The sequence below is a fragment of the Tursiops truncatus genome, chromosome 8, assembly GCF_011762595.2.
Source record: "Tursiops truncatus isolate mTurTru1 chromosome 8, mTurTru1.mat.Y, whole genome shotgun sequence".
NCBI classification, from domain to species: Eukaryota; Metazoa; Chordata; class Mammalia; order Artiodactyla; family Delphinidae; genus Tursiops; species Tursiops truncatus.
In genome coordinates this window covers 68,840,548-68,862,659 of record NC_047041.1, presented here as the reverse complement: position 1 = coordinate 68,862,659, position 22,112 = coordinate 68,840,548, and the positions used below count along the sequence as shown (strand labels likewise).

Genomic DNA, 22,112 nt, shown 5'->3' with positions numbered 1-22,112 from the left:
AGCTGAGGGATTTGGGGTAGGCATCCTAACCTCCTTCGTCTCTGTGCTGTCTGAGTGAAGAGGCCTTTACGTTTCCTTCCAGCACTAAAGCCTTCTCATGCCCCTTATTTTTCTTTTTAAGATACGTGTTATTTTTGCAGAACACATATTTAATTATAGGAAAATCTCTTAGGAGATGTGATATATTTATATATCTCACAAGTTAAAACAAATACATGGTGGTAATACCTTACATTTTTTCCATTTTTTGTGTTTATGTTTCTGAGGAAAAACTCTTCAAATTTATCAGTTTGCCAGCTAACATTGAAATAGAAGGTATATTTTTGAAGAAAATATTCATTCTTGGTTTAGATAGCTTTGAATAACTTGAATAAACTTCACCTGTGTCTCCACAAACAATATTAAAAGTATAGATTGTAAATTAAGTAGGTATCTGAAATCAAGTACCTAGATTTGAACAAACAGAATTCCCAAGAATTTTTGGACAAAGACATTTGCTTAGCTGGTCATTAATTTTATTGTGATACTCTTTGTTCATGTGATAAATGTTAGAATATATAAAGTCTTGCTGGTGGTTTAAGTGGAGATAAAATTCTCCAGTTTTTAAATCATGTATTCAGTTTTAATAGGAGTTTGTATAATTTTACAATGGAGCTTTTTGTGACCTTGTTACTGAAACAAATAGTTAATCAGAGAATATTCAGGAACAAATATGTATCATACCTCTGTATAGGAATAAAAAGTTGGAAACCACATATAAGTAGGAGTTGGGCTGCCACACAACTGGATTTGCTTAAATCTGAACACTTTATAACTCTACTTGGGAGTTGCAAACTTATAAATAACCTTGCAATTGGTTAAAACTGTATTAGAACCATATGAATGAGACAGAAAGCATTTGCACTATAATCCTGATGAAACTAATTTAACTCAGTGGCTCCCAAGCCTAAAAGGGTCTCATATCTTAAGAGTTAACGCTACTTTATCATTTATCATCTGATGATCAGTGACAAGAGTCTAAGTGTATGTTACAGGAGATATACAGGATACTGTCCTTGCCAGGAGTGTGGAGAGAGAACTTGCTTAGCTTGGTGTACTCTTCAAATCCTGAGGGGAACTTGTCATACATCATTTGTGAATGTTTTTGAAAGCTCCATAAAACATATCCACAAGAAGTTCTGCAGACACTAGTCCATTTCAGCAGGCATGTGCTGCATGCTTCTTCTGTGCTTATAGGATCCAGTCCTAGTTGGAGGTAGAGAGGATCAAGAGCCACTTTCCCTCCCCCAAGGAACTTGTGGTCCAGTGGCATGTATCAGCCTCCTGAGAGGTGATCTGAACAGCTGTGTCAGTCTTTATTGATTCTATGTCTTGCCTCAATTATGAGTTTCTGGAATTTTGAAAACTTTTGCCTAGCCCTTACAAGTCTTTCCTCCCTTTAAAGGCGAACTTTCTCTTTTGAAGAATCCTAGCTAGCTATAGTTGTTAATAGATAGAATCACTTCTAGATACTAATGGCAAAAGCTTCTAAAGTATTGTTTCTGAGGCTAGTAGGACCTCATGTTTGTTTCCTTATTACTTTGATATTTTTTGGCCAGTGACAAGAGCCTTTTATAACACAAGAAGCAGAAGTTGCCACTGTATTAGTTTGCTAGGGCTGCCATAACAAAATACCACAGACAGTGTGGCTTAAACCACAGATATTTTTTTCTTACAATTCTGGAGTTTAAGAGTCCAAGATCAAGGTGTTGGAAGAATTGGTTTCTCCTGAGGTCTCTCTCCTTTGCTTGCAGATGGTCGCCGTCTCACTGTGTCCTCACATGGTCTTCCCTCTGTGAGCACACAACTCTGATGTCTCTCTGTATGTCCTAATCTACACCTTTTATAAAGACACTAGTCAGATTGGATTAGGGCCCACCCTAATGGCCTCATTTTATTTTTTGTTTAATACAGGTTTATTCATTTTTCCTGTAGGTTTGAATTCAGAATTGAAAATGTTGAACTATATTGTAGACAATTTTTAAAGGTCACTTTCAAAAATATCACTGTGAGGGTTTTAATGGAAAGATCACAAATATATACCTATGGGATGAGTTAAAAAAAAAAAGCTATACTAATCCAAAGTTTTTCAGCCTTAGCTCTATTGACAGTTTATTTTTTTAATTTTTATTGGCTTATAGATGCTTTACAATGTTGTGTTAGTTTCTGCTGTACAGCAAAGTGAATCAGTTATACGTACACATATATCCACTCTTTTTTATTTTTTTTATTTTTTTTATTTTTTTGCAGTACGCGGGCCTCTTACTGCTGTGGCCTCTCCCGTTGCGGAGCACAGGCTCCGGACGTGCAGGCTCAGCGGCCATGGCTCACGGGCCCAGCCGCTCTGCGGCATGTGGGATCTTCCCGGACCGGGGCACGAACCCGCGTCCCCTGCATCGGCAGGCGGACTCTCAACCACTGCGCCACCAGGGAAGCCCCTCCACTCTTTTTTAGATTTCCTTCCCATTTAGGTCACCACAGAGCACTGAGTAGAGTTCCCTGTTCTATACAGTAGGTTCTCATTAGTTATCTGTTTTATACATAGTAGTGTATATATGTCAATCCCAATCTCCCCATTCATCCCAATCCCCCCTTCCCCCATTGGTAACCATAAGTTTGTTCTCTACATCTGTGACTCTATTTCTGCTTTGCAAATAAGTACATCTGTACCATTTTTCTAGATTCCACATGTAAGCGATATTATGCGATATTTGTTTTTCTCTTTCTGACTTACTTCACTCTGTATGACAATCTCTAGGTCCACCCACATCTCTGCAAATGGCACTGTTTCGTTCCTTTTTATGGCTGAATAATATTCCATTGTATATATGTACCACATCTTCTTTATCCATTCCTCTGTTGATGGACATTTAGGTTGCTATACATAGAAAATCCTAAAGATGCTACCAGAAAACTACTAGAGTTCATCAATGAATTTGGTAAAGTTGCAGGATACAAAATTAATACACAGAAATCTCTTGCATTCCTATACACTAACAACGAAAGATCAGAGAGATTAAAGAAACAATCCCATTTACCATCACATCAAAAAGAATAAAATACCTAGGAATAAACCTACATAAGGAGGCAAAAGACCTGTACTCAGAAAACTATAAGATACTGATGAAAGAAATCAAAGATGATACAAACAGATGGAGAGATATACCATGTTCTTGGATTGGAAGAATCAATAGTGTGAAAATGACTGTACTACCCAAAGCAATCTACAGATTCAGTGCAATCCCTATCAAATTACCAAGGGCAGTTTTTCACAGAATTAGAACAAAAATTTTTACATTTTGTGTGGAAACACAAAAGACCCTGAATAGCGAAAGAAATCTTGAGAAAGAAGAACAGAGCTGGAGGAATCAGGCTCCCTGACTTCAGACTATACTACAAAGCTACAATAACCTCATTTGAATTTAACTACCTCTTTAAAGACGCTACCTTCAAACACAATCACATTCTGAGGTATGAGGGGTTAGGGCTTCAACACATGAATTTTAAGAGGACACAGTTCAGTGCTTAACAGCTATCTTTGCTTAGCTTCGTTATTCCCAGACTCTTTTGAAATTATTTTCTTTGGGATTACAGTACCTAAAGAACCCCCTTGATCAAATTCTTTATGTCTCTGTTCATGTAGTTTCATCTGGATTATTTTTCCTAGAGATATTCTTGTTTCTCTAGAGGAATTAAACTGAAATTAATATGATTTTGTTTAACAGTTTATTCTATTGTATTCTCATGAAGTATTGACATTATGAATTAATTCCAAGAATAAATTGCTAATGATGGATTGCTCAGCAATGTAAGAGTGTGTAAGAAGAATATTTGGAAATGGTTGTGGTTGACATTTTAGGGAGTATTTTTGCAGAGCCCTTTTGAATAGTGATAGCTAGGCAGACTTCCTATATTTCAGCCCTAAGCCAACCCTGACCAAGAGATGACTCTATTGTTCAACCAATTTACATATCTTCCTTTGTATTTATCTACCTTTTAATCATCTGTATCTCAGTGTTTTCAGAAAAGATCTGAAAATTAATTTAATTTTAAAGTAAAATTAAAATGAAAAAAGAGAAGGAAATAGTGTTAACAGCATTATCAGGATTTAGCAACCAAAGTGTCTAGTATGTGCCAACATCATGAGAAGCACTGACGATACAGTTGTTAAGACATGGACACCATACCTTAGAGAGTAAGTTGGGGAGACATGTAAATAGATACATAAACCAATAATTTTAATGCATTTTTCTATAAACATGGTGTGGTAATGGAACAAAACAGGGGAGCTGGTGGAGGGCAGTCAACAAAGGATTTTGTCCAGAAGAAATGCTTTAATTAGGCCTAGAACGGACAAACTATAATGTCATCAGTAAAGGAGACACATTCTAGAAGAGGGAATGGTGTATGCAAATATACAAGGGCATAAAATATCATAGCTTGTTCAGAAAACTCCAAGAAATTCTATCTTCTTGGAATAGAGATAATAAACCAGAATGAGTAAGACGTAAAGCTGATGAGGAGAGAAGAAACCAGATCCTATAAGGTTTTACAAGCTGCACAGAGAAGTTTGGTTCTCCTCATGTGTATGATGGGGAGCATTTGAAGGCTTATAAGTAGAGGAAAACAAGATCCAGTTACTACATAATTACTAAGGCTAAGATTTAAATTTAGTTCGAAGATGCTTTGAAGCCAAGACAAAAAGGAAAGCATATTTGGTTATATAGTTGTGTTGTTGACACAGGAGAATGGATATTGGCCTTTAGATTAGGACACCGTCTTCATTAGTGTTTAGCTTTGAAATATTTAGCAAGTGCTAAATAGTATCTTTAACAGAAGTGGATATTTTATGAGCTGCTTTATTTTTGCAAAGCACTCACGCATATAATCTCTTATTTAATCATCACAACCCTGCCGCATGAGCATTTTCTATTCCATTTTACAAATGAGGAAACAGTCTCAGAGAGATCACATAGTAATTAAGTTGTAGAGTTATTATTCTAAATTCACCTCAGCCAAAATATCTATCTAAATTTTGGTTAAGTGACTTAAAATATAAAAAATCCTTTTTGAGCCTCACCTATTCTCTTGTAAAACTGACAGCAATAGTAATATTTTTCCTTGTAGTACTGGTGTGAAAATTAAAGGGAAATACTCATTGGAAAGAGCCTTGCACGTAGTATATGATCAGTAAATGACACCCTTTCCTACTTCTACTCCAATACATGTATTTGTGCTACAGAAGCAAACACAGTTGGAAAACTTAGGACTTAAATGATTCATGAGTCCTAGCACAATTTTGGTGTTAAGAGCATATTAAAAGGTAGACAAATTAATAGCTTTAGCTGACAAAATGGTATTTAACAATGAGATCCATTACCTCATTTCTCACAGCCAGAGTCTTTTTTATTGTGATGACTGACTCTGGGACCATCAAAATATCATTATGAAAGTAAATCCCAGTGCCTCCAAAGTAACTCCTTCCATAAAAAGAATCAGCTTTTTAAAAGTACTTGTGGTTACTTTCCAGTGTAAAGCTTACATTTTCGATCCTTCATTAAATTACTAAATTTATAATAAAGGATGTAAAATAAAGGCTAATAAAGTGATAGCTTGTTAAGTCAATAGAAAGTAAATAACATGTGCTTAAGTAGTATTTCTTGAGAATCACATCATGGCAAGATACGTCCAGAGCCAGGAATTAGAGCAAGTCTTTCAGAGTAAGGTATAGACTCTCTCTCAACATTATACTTAGCATTGTCCTGTTTAAAAATAAACAAACAGACAAACAAAAAACTTTTTATTTTTAAATGTGTACTGCTTTTTAAGCCAAGCATTTGTGGTGGGTATTGTCCTCTTTTGCCTGTGTTTTGCAAAGACTTTGCAGAGATGCAGGTGTTAAGCTGCAGAAATTCCAAGTCAGACTCAAAAACCTCTTTTTCATATTGTTATATAATTAAATTGTATTATTCTATTGTGTTCTTCTAAAATGGCTCACTTCCCTCTTTTGCAAAATATTTATGGTATTTTTCCAGATTTCCTTGCTTTGATGATTATTGCCCAAAGAGACATCATCGATACAGTGTGGAGTGTTGAGTCTAAAATCTTTTTCACAAACTTGAAATATTATAAAATTGGTAGTTCTTGTTCCTTTTGGACACACTTGTACAGGGTGTTGTGATTTACGTGGATTAATCAATTATGTGGGCTTGTAAAAACCTGAAAGTATTTATGGACACTAACAGTAAATGCTACGTAAGATATATAGAAAAGGTGCAAGACACAATCCCTGGCTTGAAGAATCTTTTGATGTTGTTAGGGGAGAGTTGGAGGTGCACATGAAGCAAAGCTCAATTCTTTAATAATAGTATGTAACTAGGGACTAATTATATAAGGAAAGTTAGGAATTTTTGCATATCAGAAAGTAGATCAGAGAGGTTATAGAGGTAATGGACAACTTGGACTTTTCAATATGAATAGAACTTGGCAAGGAAGAAGAGAGAAGGAAGCATCATTCTAGTGGGCATGGGGAAGAGGAAGCAGGCCTTATCATGGTATTATTATACCTGAGCAGAGGATGTATGATGGGAGAGTTGTAGGAAATTGAGTTTCAAAAGACGTGTGGGGAATAGTGTATAAAGGACCTTGAAACTCCTCCAAGTAGAGGAGTTTGGATAAAATGCAATAGAAAATAGGAAACCATGGAAGGTTTTAAATCAGAGCCATGAAGTGGAACCCTGTGAGGAGTGAGAGCAGATGCGGGGGGTCAGTGTCAAGTTTCAGACAGACCAGAGAGGAGGTGCGGCAGTAATGTAGGAGTGCAGGTGTGAGGGTCTGCACTGGGATCGGTGATGAGGGAGGGCATGGAGGGAAAGGACCAGTGCAAGAGGCTCTGCAGAAGAAAAATCAGCAAGCCTGGAAGATTAAGTGGGCACAGAGGGGCAAGGAAAGCACTGAGACAAATAGTACTGACCAGTTGGTATTGATGTAAACAGAGGATGGGAAGGGGAGTTGTGTAAGGCGAAAGCTGCTTTTGCAGGGAAGTCTTTACTTTTGAGAAAGAGTTTTCCAGGATAGGAAAGACACTAAAGCTTGGAGCCGGGATGAAAGGGCAAACCTTCTTTTGGATAGTATTCAACAACTCAGACATAGCGGAAACTTTAAGGGTAGGTAGTATCCCAGAATATTGTGGTGGCCTTAGAGAATTTCTATTCATAATGCATATATTTGTTATTTCTCTTAGAAAACTGCTTCAGGAATACACAGAAACATGATTGGTAGCACTGTAGTATTAATCTTCCCTGCAAAATTCCTTATTATTACAAATTTGAATGGTTTTAAATGTTCTTTAGTATTTAAATAAGTATTTTAGGACATAACAGCAAAATTCTTATTTACTCAAAAAATATTCATACCAAAATCCCCATGTAGGAGATAGGTGGTTCTAAATTTGTGATTAAGTGAGCGTAGAATTTTCTATTTTCTATCTTCTGTATAGCAAATAGAAGTATGATATATATAATATGTATGTATTTGTAGAATATTATAAAATATTTGTATAAAATATATATACTAATATTCTATGAACAGAATATTTGAGAGCTAGTGTAGAGTATACTAATTAAAATGAAACTTACATGTGAAAGTAACATGAGATCTTTTTTACCCATTTTAGCTGAAATATAAGTAATGGCCTCTTAGGTGTGTGTTCTGTGGTTGCTATGAATGACCTCATATTCAGACATTCTTTGGAAAAGACCTTTGAATACAGATCGGTAAAGTACCTCTCATTGAGACCACTGGAATAAAATGCATCACATCATTTTCCAGCCATGACTGCCTGTCAAATGAAATATATTTGTTTGTAAGGCAACAAACAAAAAGCCTCTCTCAGCATGTACAATTTTCCACTTCAGTTTGTGGAAAAGAGGACCATGTTGAAATCATTTGAGGAGGGTATAGGTTGGTCAGTCTTGGAAATCCAGAGGGAGGGTGCCCAGTGCATTGTTACCTTTCACATGTTGTTTTTCAGGAGATGGCTGTAATCAGTCATCTCACATATGGTTTGGAAAAGGCTTGTCTCACTGGCAAGCAAACAGTTATTTAAGTACACAATCCACTCTACTACTGAAACAGTTTTGCCAAACTTATCCAAGTATTCTCACATGCTTAAAGATGGTATAAATATCATTTATTGCTAGCAGTTTTCTTCAGACTATATGGAATGTCTTCCTGCTGCCTGCTCTAAGTGTCCCAGTTTACATTATGGCCTTTACTGCCTCTGTTTGATGGAGTGATCAGTAAAAATTTAATGACACTATAAAATAATAAAAATGTCATTAATTTACCACGGACCTTGGATGCAGTGGTTGTAAAATTACATTAATAAACAGAATTTTTTTTTACAACAAAAAGCATTGTTACGTGGGAACATATAAATAACACACATAAATTTAAGAGCAATTTTACTGTTAGCACACACATTATTATGGAATAGCCAGTAAGTGTATAAAACATAGTATATAAAATTTTATTAAAATATACTGTGCACATCAAAAATTCAGCTTTTATCTAAGTGCAAAGAAAAGCCATTATTATGTGCTTACTGTTTCATTGCTGTTCTTTCCCCATATCACAATTTTACATTTGTTGCCAGTGAGAGGGAGTTGATTTTTTTTACTAGATGAAAATAAACCTCTGTTTTTTCAGTTATCCCAAATTCATTCTCTCTCTCCACCCGTGCAAAGACAGAAATGATCAATCTTGCCATGGTAGGGAGGGAAAAGTTACTAATTTAATGCAAAGTTAAAAATAATGCCTGAGGAGTTGAATGGTTTGTTCAGTGACACTGGAAATAAGGGATAATAATGCAGCAGTCTATCTGTCATCAGTGAGGCTGCCCCGTCATTGACTCTGATAATATGTGAAGATGATGAATGCTACCGTCTTGTGGCTTGTAACATTTAACATTCATCAGCTCTCACTAAAGGGGGCTTTATCATTTAAATATCTTTATTTAATATGCAACATCTACCTCATACATCATAATTTCAAAGCACTTAGAGAGCCAATAGTCCTACAACACAGCAGAGCTGACTTTAATTTTTTTCAATAACTTTTATGTTGCCTGCATGTTTGTGACTGACAGTGCATAAGTAAGTGTCTGATCACATCACTGCATGTAAAACGCACATTTCACTGTCATCATGAAGACTGGGAAGTTTTCCTGCCTGGAGGGGTTGAGATTAAAATTAGCATTGAGGTGTTTTGTTTATATCTCCAAAATATCTACTTGCGAGCTATGTAATTTGCGAGAGCTAGTTCAAGTGCATGGAAAACTTGTAGTTAAGAGCTCGCCACCCACTGTCTATGTTTTCCTTATTGGGGCATACCCATTGGCACTTAATGGCCAGAAGTTGAGGGCTTCTTGGAACTAAAGTATCCTTGAAATTCTCTCTGTGCCTCTGTCCACATTCTGTATTTACTAGGCTCATGTTCAACCTCACTGGTAAAATCTTTGCTTAGCTCAGCTGCCCAGAGCTAACTTGTAGACATCAGACCCTCTTATCTTATGGTTATGTGGCTGGCAAATAAATATTCTGAGCTATTCTTTGAAGAAAAGAAGGAAATCTTCTGGGAGACTAGGTAGAAATTTATATGAAAGGGCATGGCTTTGCAGGGTCCTTCTTTAATCTCAAACACAAGTGCTTAATATTACCAAATATAAAATGCAGCCCACTGCCCAAAACAATTTTTATCATCGATTTATTTTCTGCCTATTTAACAAGTGTTTCATGGGATATTCTTCCTCGACTTCTACTCTGTCAAAATATTGATATTTTATAAGGAAAGTATCTCTGCAGAATAATTTTTTTTTTCAATGAAGTCAGAAAAATGTATGACTTCAAAGACACTGTGAATATGTTGTTGAATGTTCTGAATGTTTTTTGTTATGATTAAAAACAAGCTGATAATACTGAATTGTGAGTGCACTTCACTTTTTATAAAAGAAAAGATATTATCATCATGTAAGCTTTGTTGTCTTAGGATTTTACAAACCATGGCATGTAATTTTCCCTCTTCTCCTTCCTTGTCAAAATATTGATAATCTTTCAGAAACTTTATTTATTTTTTTTTACTGAGAATATTTTTCCGGTAAAATCAAAGAGAATGAATGACTAGAAAGATACTTGAAATATGCATATTGATAGGTAGCACAGTCTGTTGATTTTCAGAGAAAGTTGTTTTTCCCCCCATGAAAATACAGATAAAGGTTGTTCTTCCAAGAAGATTGCAGGTGTCACATCAAAACTCCTTCTGCATTTAACATAGGGAAAGCATTCACATGCAAACATTTGAAATGCGAAACAATGTGATAAAACAAAGGTTGAATATTTTGCTTTCCCTGGTACTGCTTATTTTCACTTTAATTCTTTTTCTTTACATCATGACAACCAAAAGTGCTACTCAAAAATAGAAATTGGCTGATTAAAAACAGCTGTCCTCCCCCCTACAATGTGTGAAACTCTCGTCTGGCTTGTGGTTGCTCTTTGTTGTGGCCTGCATCTGGGTTAATTTGTTCTTGTGCAGCGGCAGTGTCACATAAGAAGATATTGGGGAACCATACCTAATTTGCTTTTTATTTTCACTCTGTTTTTTATAAGTGTGGTGTTTCAGAGGTTTCCCCACATACCGCTATTGTAACTAGTTAGTATTACCCAGTTGGGGAAATTCATGATCATAATTTTGTTGCAGTCTTTCATAGAAATGTTGCTAGATTAAAGCAAGGTTTATACTGTGTTTTCTTCCAACACAGATTTCAACATATTCCATGATGAAGGGGAACTGGAAGACTTCCTGCACAATTTGACTGATGGGAATTAATTATAGAAATATAATGATATTCAAAAATAATCATATTAGAAAGCACAAATGTAGTGAGACTGTACAAATGAGACACAGCCTCTATCAAGTAATTGTATGTTTGCTCTTTAAGAATATTTCCAAGTTTCTAAACATCTTACAGAAGAGAACACTCAGAGTGTTTCCGTCTAATGCCGAACATGCCTAGTACAGAACTAGGTCATTGAACAATAGACTGAACAGCAATCAGTCCTCTACTGCTGCATAATGCATTAAGTATAACATGCAGAAACCATTCCCGGAGCTGGAAGCTGCTATTTCATGTCTGTAAATTCAAGCTGACATGACATTTAATATTGTTTCATAGTAATGAACAACAAGGTTTCATTCATTCATAAGCACAGCACAAAGCCAAGTTTGAGTCTGGAGAGTAGCAAGGAGGAGAGAAGGGGACACGTGCTGTGTTTCTGCAGACAGGAACACCATGTTAATTATGATCAATGAGCCCTCTGCTACTGATCCAGAGAGCTACAGGAGGAGAGTTCACTGTGATGTTTCAGACTCCTGATCCTAGAAGAACAGGTTAACAATTAAAGCATCTTTGTGTTTCCCTACTATAATGGCAAGAGTGTTTAACTTTCCTGACTCAAGGCCTGACTAGGAGTAATGTTCTCCTTTTCACTTACCAGGAAGTTACAGTTCAAACTCCACAGCAAAATAATAGTATCAAAGCCATCATCTAGTCTGCCTGCTTCGAAATATTTGTTTCTGAAATCTTCTTGCCTAAAATTCGGATTCGTATTTTTCCAGGAGTACCAATGCAAACTATGATCTCTAAAAAGGAAAATTCCTCTCCCATTGAATAACAGTATATTTTAATGGAAACTGCTCTTTCAAATTTTGCAGTTTTGGCTCACACCTTTCATTTGCATTCCTTTTAGAATACTGGAGCAAATCCAACAGAGAGATGTGCAGTACAGCCCTGGCAGGTTACCTGCCACAGATTTCCTTTCCTTATAGGTACTATGGTTTAGGTGCTGTCAACACTGTCAGTGCCATAAACAGGCTTTAGTGGAATCTTCCTGAAAAGTTTTCTGAGCTCAAGTTGGTCAGAAATGATGTTTGTAAATCCAAGTTTTGTCCATTAAGAAAGATAGAAACTGGAAGGAAAAAGTGGCTGCTTTGGAAGCTAGTATAAGTCTCTGATTATTCTTTCCTCTAGGAAAGAACACGCTTTGAAAATTTGGGGCCCCAGTTAACAGGAAAGTCAAGTGAAGATGGAAAGCTGGGCCCAGGTGTCATCGATCTTACTCGGCCAGAAGATGCAGAGGGTGAGTGGCTTTTCTGTTCTGCTGCTCTGTGTGTTTCTAGAGGTGTGCCTGAGGCAGATGTAGGATCTTCATGGTCTTTCTTGGGAGTCACCAGATCAATTTTCTTGGCAAATCAGAAAAATGTTAGGCTTCATTATATGTTATAGTTGAGGACTTTGAAATTCAGCTAGATTGTGTGTTACTGAACACATAGCAATCCAAATACTTCAAGGTGCCATTTTAAAGTTTTAAAATAAAAGAACCCTCTACATTTCAATGAACAACAGAATTCTGTGTTTCATCCACCTCATGACATTCTTATTAAAAAAAAAAAGGGACAAACATACAAAGGAAGATTTTTTACCCCCAAATCAAGTGATTCCCAGGTGCAATCAAACCGTTTTGGAAACTAAATTATAGTTTGAAGCAGATCTAGCATAAAATTAATAATTGCTTGGGCAAGGCCCAGCCTGTGTCTGGGTACTAACCGTTATACAGTCTTTTGAAAGTCAGGATGGAAAAGACTAGCTTTACTCTCAATGTGTTTACCCACAGCACCATCAGCCTGTCCGCTCCTCTTTCTTTTCTGTTTGTTTGTTTTAAATACACAAGCAGCAAAACAGCAGAGATTGCTCCCCAGAGGCTGTTTACAATCTATGAGTTAAGTCAGCACTTTAGTAGTAGCGTTGCCTGGTTATTTACTGTGTCATCCCAGAGCAGGGACTGGTCTTCCCGTTAGCTGTTCCTGTGTCAGAATCCCTCCCACCAGTCAGGGAAGATTATTTGTTCTCTTTAGAGTAACACAATACTTCATCCATCTCAGGTCCCAGCTAAAGTCCTTTAGCTTGAGGGGAAAAATCTTACTATTATCCCTTTTATTGGCAGGATTCCTTCCAGGACCCTAATCCCTTGAAAACACATGAAGACATTTCATAGCAGCATCTGAACTGAGCATGGCTTCTAGTGATAGCTTGGGGCCATCCGAGGCAGTTCAGAAATCCCTGGCATGAGCACTAAGAGATGGGTAGTATCAGACATTAGGAAGTACTTCAGAGAGTTTTCAGAAGGCAGGTTTTTCATGCCAGTGGGAGAGACTAATGTTTAATGATAGTCCTGGGTACAAGGTGTTAAAATAAACTCTGATTGGTATGTGCATGTGTGAGGGGAGTGGGGAAGGAAGGGAAGGGAAGAGGAAAAGGAAGTGGGGGAGCAGGAAAGGAGGAATAAAGAGGACTCAAAACCAGAAATATACTCACTGTCTTCCATGCAGAATGTGTACTGAGAGCACGGTGACACTGACATTTTTATAGGCACTTAGAAGTACATGATTTCCCCCCTGGTGAGGATTGAGGTTCCGTGGTCTAGGGAACTAGTTATTCAGGTGTGGCACATCTCAATTTTGTTGGAAGATGGTACTACAGAGTACCTAAATCTTTGACCAGACACAGTGAAATAATACTTTTCATCACTTTGGAGTATTCAGTCTGTTAATTTTTCTGTAGACTAGGAGTTACAGAGTTCTATTGCCTTATCCTTGTTCTAACAGAGTTTTCTTAATCTGTCATTCAGCTTTCTTCACTTACTTCTTGCTTTTGTTTTTTTTTTTTTTGTTTTTTTTGCGGTACGCGGGCCTCTCACTGTTGTGGCCTCTCCCGTTGCGGAGCACAGGCTCCGGAGGCGCAGGCTCAGCGGCCATGGCTCACGGGCCCAGCTGCTCCGCGGCATGTGGGATCTTCCCAGACCGGGGCACGAACCCGTGTCCCCTGCATCGGCAGGCGGACTCTCAACCACTGCACCACCAGGGAAGCCCTTCACTTACTTCTTAACTGTACAATAGGTATAAAGTCATTTGCCTCTCAGTAATGCTAATAATCTAGTTGATGATATCATGTGCTTGGTAAGTTAAAAATCATGGTCAGAGTTATTAACCATTATGAAAAGAAAAAGTGAAAAGCTTAACTGTAGAGAAACATACTGTATAGAAAAATCTGTGGAACTTCCATTCAGTATCCAGATTGTCTGGATTCAAACCAAGTTCCTAGTTACTTTGCTTTTTTTGAGCAAACATTTATCAAGCATTTATATGCCAGAGAATACACTAAGCTTTTAACACATGTTTTCTCATTTAAATCATATACAACTCTGTAAAGAAGGTATTTTTTTTTCCATTTTACGGATGAGAAAATTAAGGGTGAGAATAGTTAAGTAACTTGCCACAGGTCACATAGCTAGTAAGGGTAGAGCTGAGAGTTGATCCCAGGCAGCCTGGCTCCAGAACGCAAGCCATGAAGTACTGTGCTATCCTGCGCCCCCTGTATACACGGATGCAGAAGTGGTGCCTTCATTTTTCTGAACAAACTCCTTGTGACCTTCCTCAGTATATGGCCCATTTCCTCTCCCCTAAATATAGCAAGTCATGCCATGCACCAGCTCTCGTGTTACTCTGTCACACATAGCAGCAATGCCTGATGACTGTAACAGTAGAAGGGCTGTAGTGGCCCAGGAGCTTAAGGAGCGTGTGAAAACCTCCCTTCAGAAGCTTGCCCAGAGTTGCCATTGAGCCCTCGTGTGCTTTTGGGGGACTGAGTTCATGAATGGAGTCAAGTTACCTGCTCTAAAACCAACAGAAGTGCAGTGCCTTTGTGAGGACTGCTGGGATGCGCAGCAGCCTTCTGCTGACTTCAGGATATTTCCTGGCATCTGTTCAAGCGTAAGCTGATTGCAAAGCCTGCTGGAGTTGCAGTTCATATTAAAGTCAGAGTAGATAACAGGTACACATACTTTCTCCACTTTGCTCCTCCATATTTCCCTTAAGAGGAAGAGTAAGAAGGAAATGAAGTGAAAGAATACCTAAAAAATTTATTCACTCCTTCAGTCAGTCTTGGTCTAAAAACAAACAAACAAACAAACAGACAAACATTTCTTGAGTGCCTGTTCTGTGTGCCGGTCCCTGAACTAGACACTGGATAAAGCAAAGGAAGCAAAACAAATATGTTCCTGACCTCTTGGAACTTAAAGTCTAGTGAAGAAACACAGAAGATTAAAAGGGTAATGCATACATAGATACATAAGACAGATATAATTATCACTGAGAAAAGTACTAAGAAGATCAAGACTTCATTGTTCCTCACAGAGGTTCAGGGCGAAAGCTACTTCGGTAAGCTCCATTGACAGGTAAGTTTTGTAGCTCTCACCCAGGATGTCATCCCTTCTTAGTCCACACATGATCATCTCCATGTTTCCTCTGGCTTTGGACTAGTTAAAATCTTTTTCCAGCTTTATTGACATATAATTGACAAATAACATTGGTGCAGATTTAAGGTGTACAATGTGACGATTTGATACACGTATATATTGGGAAATGATTACCACAGTAAGGTTAGTTAACACCTCTGCACCTCACAGGTTACCTTTTTTTGATGAGAAAATTTAAAAACTACTCTGTTAACAACTTTCAAGTATATAAGACAATATTTTTAACTATAGTCACCCTGCTGTATATTAGATCCCCAGAGCTTATTCATTCATCTTTATGACTGGAAGTTTGTACTCTTTGACCAACATCTCCCCACTTCCCCCACTGTCTAGTCCCTGGAAACCACCATTGTATTCTCTGTTTCTATGACTTCAGGCTTTTTAGATTCCACGTATGTGTGAGATCATATAGTATTTGTCTTTCTCTGTCTGACTTCACTTAGCGTAATGCCTTCAAGGTCATCCATGTTGTTGCAAATGACAGGGTTTCCTTCTTCCCTTTTATGGATGAATAATATTTTTATCACATTCAAAATATGTATATATAACTATATAACATATTATGTACTATATGTAATACATAATATCATTTATCACATGAATTTATATATATGTATATATAAAACAGTCTCTTTATCCATTCATCTGCTGATGTATACTTAGGTTGTTTTCTGTGTCTTGGCTATTGTGAATAATGCATAATGGCAGCTTTAAGGGGCTATGCCCTTCTTCTCCTTGCTCCCCATTCTCCTGTGTGGCTTCTGAAGTGACTAAAGTAAGCCTGGCTTTCCAGGAAAATGTCTGCTGCCAGTTGCAAAAATGCCAATATCACTTAGTAAGCAACTTGTAGACCTGCTTCATAGCTTTGAACATGGAAGCAGCAAGGGAAAGGTCACCAAAAGAGGCAGCTGTGCGTGTGTATTAACCACTCATCAAAATCAAATGACAAAACCGTAAGCCAGGAAAACAGAAATTAAAAATATAAAAGGCAAATGTCTTCAAAATTTTATTTTTAAAGTCCAGCTGTTATTTGGCTTGAATATGACAAGACAGCATTTCTTGTTCACCACGATATTTATAAAACTACAAATTCATCGGTGCTGGGGGCTTAGGAAACATGTTTAAGGTCTTGTTATATTTTGGAGCATTTGTTGGCTTTATATGTATTAAGCGCACAAAAGTTGTTAGCTCCTGTGTAGGGCATGTAAGGAAGAGAGGACTCAATTAATTGAGTCTGTCACCATGTATTAAGAATGACGAACAGATGTTTAACTTTTTATGGACTTTTCATACGGTGTTTCCCCTCTCCTTGTTCTCCTTGGGCAAGAGTGCAATTCTTATCTCAACCCTCCTAATTTCAGGGTTGCAAGGTATAGTAGAAAGGGCTCTGGTCTGGTTATTGGGAAATTTGGATTAAAGTTCCTTTGCTAAATGAAGGCAAATAAGTGACGAATGCCCCTGGGCTTAACTTTATCTTTTAAAAGAGGTATGTTGGATTCCATTATTTCTAGGGTCCCCTCCAAATGCAAGATTGTTATTAGGGTCTTCATGAAACATAGAGTGTGTTTATTACAAGAAAGGTGATCTGTCCACAGTAGCTTTCACTTGGTTTTTTCTTCAGAGAAATAAAAGGGGAGACCAATATCTTTGAGAGTATATTTGTACCACTTGCTGAATCGAATGTTCAAGTCTTTGATCTTTTCTTTTTATTAATGAGAATGATCTTTTCTTTTTATTAATGAGAAGATCTCTCCAGTAGCATTTCCTAATTACCTTTCACAGATGGACCGCCCCCCCCCCCCCCGCCTTCTTCTTCTCTTCCCCCCAGCAACGGTAATTGTAGCCCGCCTTATTTTTTATATTCTCTCCATCCTGTTTCCTCTCTCTCACACACCTGGGGCCTCTAAAGGGACACTTTTCTTTTTTTCTGTTTTTCAGAATAGTTTGGGTAAGAAAACCTTCTTCTAACACCTCTTTTAATTCTCAAATTCAATTATTGTGTCCCAGCCTCAGAGAGAGGCAACACCTCATTTTGTTTTGTTTTGTTTTGCTTTTTCACACCTCATTTTGACATGGAACATAGTGGAATATGAGCTCTAAAAGGGATGAGCTCTGAAAGTGATTACCATTAGGCAGGCTTTTGGACCCTGGGTTGGAACTGTAATGATGTGCTGTCCTCCATGTATTAAAAACTTGCATTGCTTTGAATGGAAATGGATATGTGCACCAAGAATAACCCCTTTTAGAAGGGGTTGCTCTCAGGTTCTCAGATTTGCTTAGAAAGGTTTTATAGATTTGTACTGAATTTGTGAATTGGATCCCAGCCAAGATCGCCTTAACCCTTCTGAAAGCTTCATTTTTTTTGTGAACTTCTGATTGCTTCTAAGTTTTAAATCTCAGGATAGCTTTATTATTGTCAACTTAAGCTCTCTGTTTATAGACAAATAACAGGGACTGCAACTTTTCCTCTTTTTCCTTAAAAAATGCACCACTTAATGTGAATGTCTTCTCCTAAAAATCCTGCTTACCCTTTGATCCATACTCTGGGAAATCTTTGAAGCTTTTCACATTTCCTTTCCCCTCCCTGAATCCTTACTCCTGGTAGAAAAGGAAGATTGACCTGATGATACACGGCTCATTCAAGGCATCAGAGGAAAGCTGTAGTATAATCTGGGGAGGGATTTAAAGGCTACATCTGCTTACACTTTGGAATGTAAAGGTCATTATTTGTTCAAGCCCACCAGAATACAGTGCTTCACATCACAACATTTAGATTCGCAGAATTGGAATAAAGGAGAGACATGTAATCAAATTTACAATTCCATCCAAGAAATCCCTTTTTATGTTCCTGACAAGTAGTCATCTCACTTCTGTTCAAATGCCTCTAATAGTCTCATGACAGAAAACTGACTACTTCTTGAGAAGCTCGTTCCGGTTCTAATTTTTAATTCTTTGTTATTTGTCTTTGCTTCCTTATAACTTCTACTCATTGGTTCTAGTCTGACTTTTGGATTCCAACAAAATAAAGCTTACCATTTCTCCACATGACACCCCTTCAGATATTTCCTCAAGGGTTAGGAAACTTAAATTCCGGTTGTTCTACCCTAAGCAAGTCAATTTCTTTCCCTGAATTTTCTCAGCTGTAGATGAGGAAGTTGGTGTAGATGATTTCTGGTTTTTAAACTCTTATCTTACTGCTGTACAATTGAAATCATTCACCTTTAAGTCAACTAGAAAGTAACAAGTGTAAATTGGGGACCATACCATCTTTAAAATAAGTGAAATTATTATTGAAATATATCAGAGATGAGATGTCTTTGTCCAAGAAGGTATCCAAGTACTAGATTGTATACCAAGAATAAAAGTTGGGGAATTATACATATTAAAATAAAAGACCCAGGGAAATCCAGAGGGAGCACCAACCAGAGCTTTGCTGTGGGCTTCTGGGTCTGGCCTTCCATAGCTGCCTAAAATAGCATTTCCAGGCATCTCAGAAAAATGAATAGGCCAAGCAGTCTGTATGGAACCAGCAGGCTGAGGTCTGAGGCCAGGATGGGTGGCCAGGGAGACCCCAGACATAGTGAAAACTGAGTAACAGCCACACAGGCTGGGAGATAAGCAGAGTTCAAAAAGCCCTTGGCTCTGGACTAACTCTGTGGTATCACAAAAATGTATTTTACTGTGGATATAAACAGTTTTAGAGGATCCTGTGCACCAGTTTATATCAGCACTATATATAAAGTGCAGCTCTCTTAAACAAGCAAATAAACTTCTCTTAAAGAAATATATTTGCTGTGTCTTAAAAGCTCCCAAATAACTTTTAATGTTGGTAGAAAACAATTTCCATTGCACTTTCCAAGTGATGGATAGTCCTGATGGGAGAAGAGAGTGAAATGTCAAGATTCTTGTATAACTCCATCCCCTAATACTCCATAAAGCGAATTCAACCTGCTTCTTAGAGTTGCTTAAGCTAGAGAAGCCCAATCAAAGACCCAGCCTCCCTTTCGTGAGGAGCCTAGCCCTGTCCAAGAGCTGGTTTCTCATTGGGCTGCCTCCTCTAAAGAGGTATCATTGACAGTGTCACCACACACACAAAATTATCTGGTTTTCTGACTGAATATCCTCCGTTCTGGGGAAGAAATGCTTGTCTATGCCATTACTGAGTCACACAGAAGTGCTCCCCCATCTTGCTGTAGCAACTGGGTGACAAAAGATTTAACGCCATCTACCATGAAAATCAGATCCAAGACAAGAACAGCCGGCACGTGTTCCCAATGGGACTGCAAGATCAGTCTATGGTTCCTCAGCAGTACATATGTCTGCCTCACATAAACCAATGTATTAGAATAAACGCTGGCTGATAGAGGTCTATCTGCCATGTCTGGACTAACTGTGTAGTGACTGTTGAGGTGTGGACCTTGTCTAGTTCCCTGTCCCTAGAATCCTCTTCTCTTGGCAGCAAGAGCCACTTGACTTCCCATCTGCAGGCTATAGAATTCAGCCCAACCTTAGGCTGGTGGAATTTAAAGAGTCTCAGGCCAATTTGGTGTGCTCTTTAAATTCTCTCTGCTTAAGGTCAAGACCGAACTTGAGAACAACCGTTTTTTCCCTTTTTTTCCCCCCAATTGGTCCTTTCCCTCTTTTCAAGTTCTGATAACTGTGCTTCTAACTTATTCACAAAATTCAATAACCGACCAGCTCTCCCCTATTTTCTGTTACTGACTTCCCTATCTTTTTTTTCTTTAACTAAGAAATTCTTACCTTTGAATATCTCCTTCTTTTAGATACACTGTCTCATTTTACTCTATCACTGTTTGTTTACACACACTATCTGTCATTTCATCCTCTTTAGAGGTGGTTCTCTGTAGACTGAGCCACAAGTTCTGATAGCCAGGTCATTCCCAACGGGGTCTATCCCTACTCAGAGTCCCCCAATCTTTAGTTTTACCCACATGTTCAAGTTATAATTTACTAATTATCTCTTATATACACAGCACTGTTACGAGCACAGAGAGAAGGATTTTTTAAAAGATGGACTATACTGTATTCTTCAAGAGCTAGTAATGCAGTTGGGATAATAATATTAGCATACACAGAAAGCAGAACAACCTAAGATGTTATATGTTATAGTACATCATTAGAGAAACAGAAAAGAGTGCTATTTAGAAGAGGAACCTACAGTGCTTTGTTGACAGCCATGATTCTGGAAGGTCTGATAGAAATATAGCTGGAGATAAGCCTAGGTTTGGAAAAACAAAGAGAAGGAGAAGAACTTTCAGTTGAGGGAATAATCCAAGCAGACACAGAAATGGTAAAGTACACAGACATTCACAAGGAAGTTCCAGAATGAAAGAGTCACTTCTCAACTCTGTGTTCTCCACCAAGCCCAATACAAAGCTTTCCATATATTTATACTCAGTGAATATTTGTTGAATTGAATATGTTATAAAAATAGCTGGGCTCCATACTGTGGAGGGCCTTGAGAGTCAGGCTGAGGAATTTGGACTTTGCCACCAACTAAATAGGCATTAAACTTTAGTCGTTCAAGATTGACTTAGATTATGTATAGAGGTTAAAAATAATGGAAAAGCAGAAGTTAGGTTGGTCTTGGTGGTCTGTTAGTCTCTTTATTCCTCTGTTCTCTTTAATGTCCTTTCAGAGGGACTATTCAATGGCTGTCTTTTCATATTACATCATGGGAGAGCTGACTAGGTGTTAGGAGGGTTTTTATTCAAGTCATTTTAAAAATACCTCTTCTCCTCCTGGGTATAATACTCGTTTACGTATGATTTTACTTTGTCTGCTGTGACTGTTCGATGCCTTACAGATCAGTCTTGTACTTTGGCCTCTCACTAGAGGAGAGTGATCTTTTTTAAATGATTTTGTTCAGTGGATATTTACCCTTAGACATGATGTCCCAAATTAGGTCATGGTACCAGAGGGAAGAGATTGTGTAAGAACCCATCAATATTTGCGTTATACTGTAAACTGTTAAATTTAGGAGTAGGCTGTAACAAGTAATTCTGAACTAAAACTCAATATCCCAAGTCACAGCCCTGGAGAGAAGAATTTCATAAACAGTATATTCAGCCATTTGAAATTTTTACTAAAAATAAAAATTGCACCTTACTGGCTTATGTATATTTACTTTCATGGCAGAGAAATCACTTCATGCTTCTTCAATATACGCTGACTTTTCACTAGGAAGGTTGATCCTGCGTGAGGACAAAATGAAAAATGGTAAGAGCAGCTACTCCATGCTGCAGAGTCACAGAACTGCTGGTAGAGCAGAAAGGAAAAACAATTGTCAAATGTCCCTGAGACTTCCCTGTCCTATATTTATTATACAGTCAGTAATCCTAATTCTTTGCTATTCCAGTGAGTCCTTTATAAAAAGCTGATCTATAAATTCTCAAGATAAGGGTTTCTTCTTTTTTTTTTCTTTTTTTCTGGCTTGGACTGAGCAGCATAGTCTGGTTACAGGCCCCACAGGTGGGAACTGGGGAGGTGTGAGATGGTCTTTTTGATTGTGTCTTAATGCATATTCGATACATTTTAGTTCTATATCATAGGGACACTCTTGAAATATATTTTTAGCTTTGGGTCAGAAAAGAGGCTCCATTAAGTAGTAAATTGCACTCTCCA

General features: G+C 37.7%; 1 protein-coding gene across 1 annotated transcript in view; it reads left to right on the top strand.

Annotated features, from left to right (window-relative positions):
- Positions 1-22,112, top strand: part of SOX6 (SRY-box transcription factor 6) — a 622,270-nt gene that overhangs the window by 567,506 nt on the left and 32,652 nt on the right. Inside the window, exon 15 of the mRNA XM_073808646.1 lies at positions 12,125-12,233. Coding sequence (XP_073664747.1) covers positions 12,125-12,233 — 109 coding nt within the window. The remainder of the gene's footprint in view (positions 1-12,124; positions 12,234-22,112) is intronic.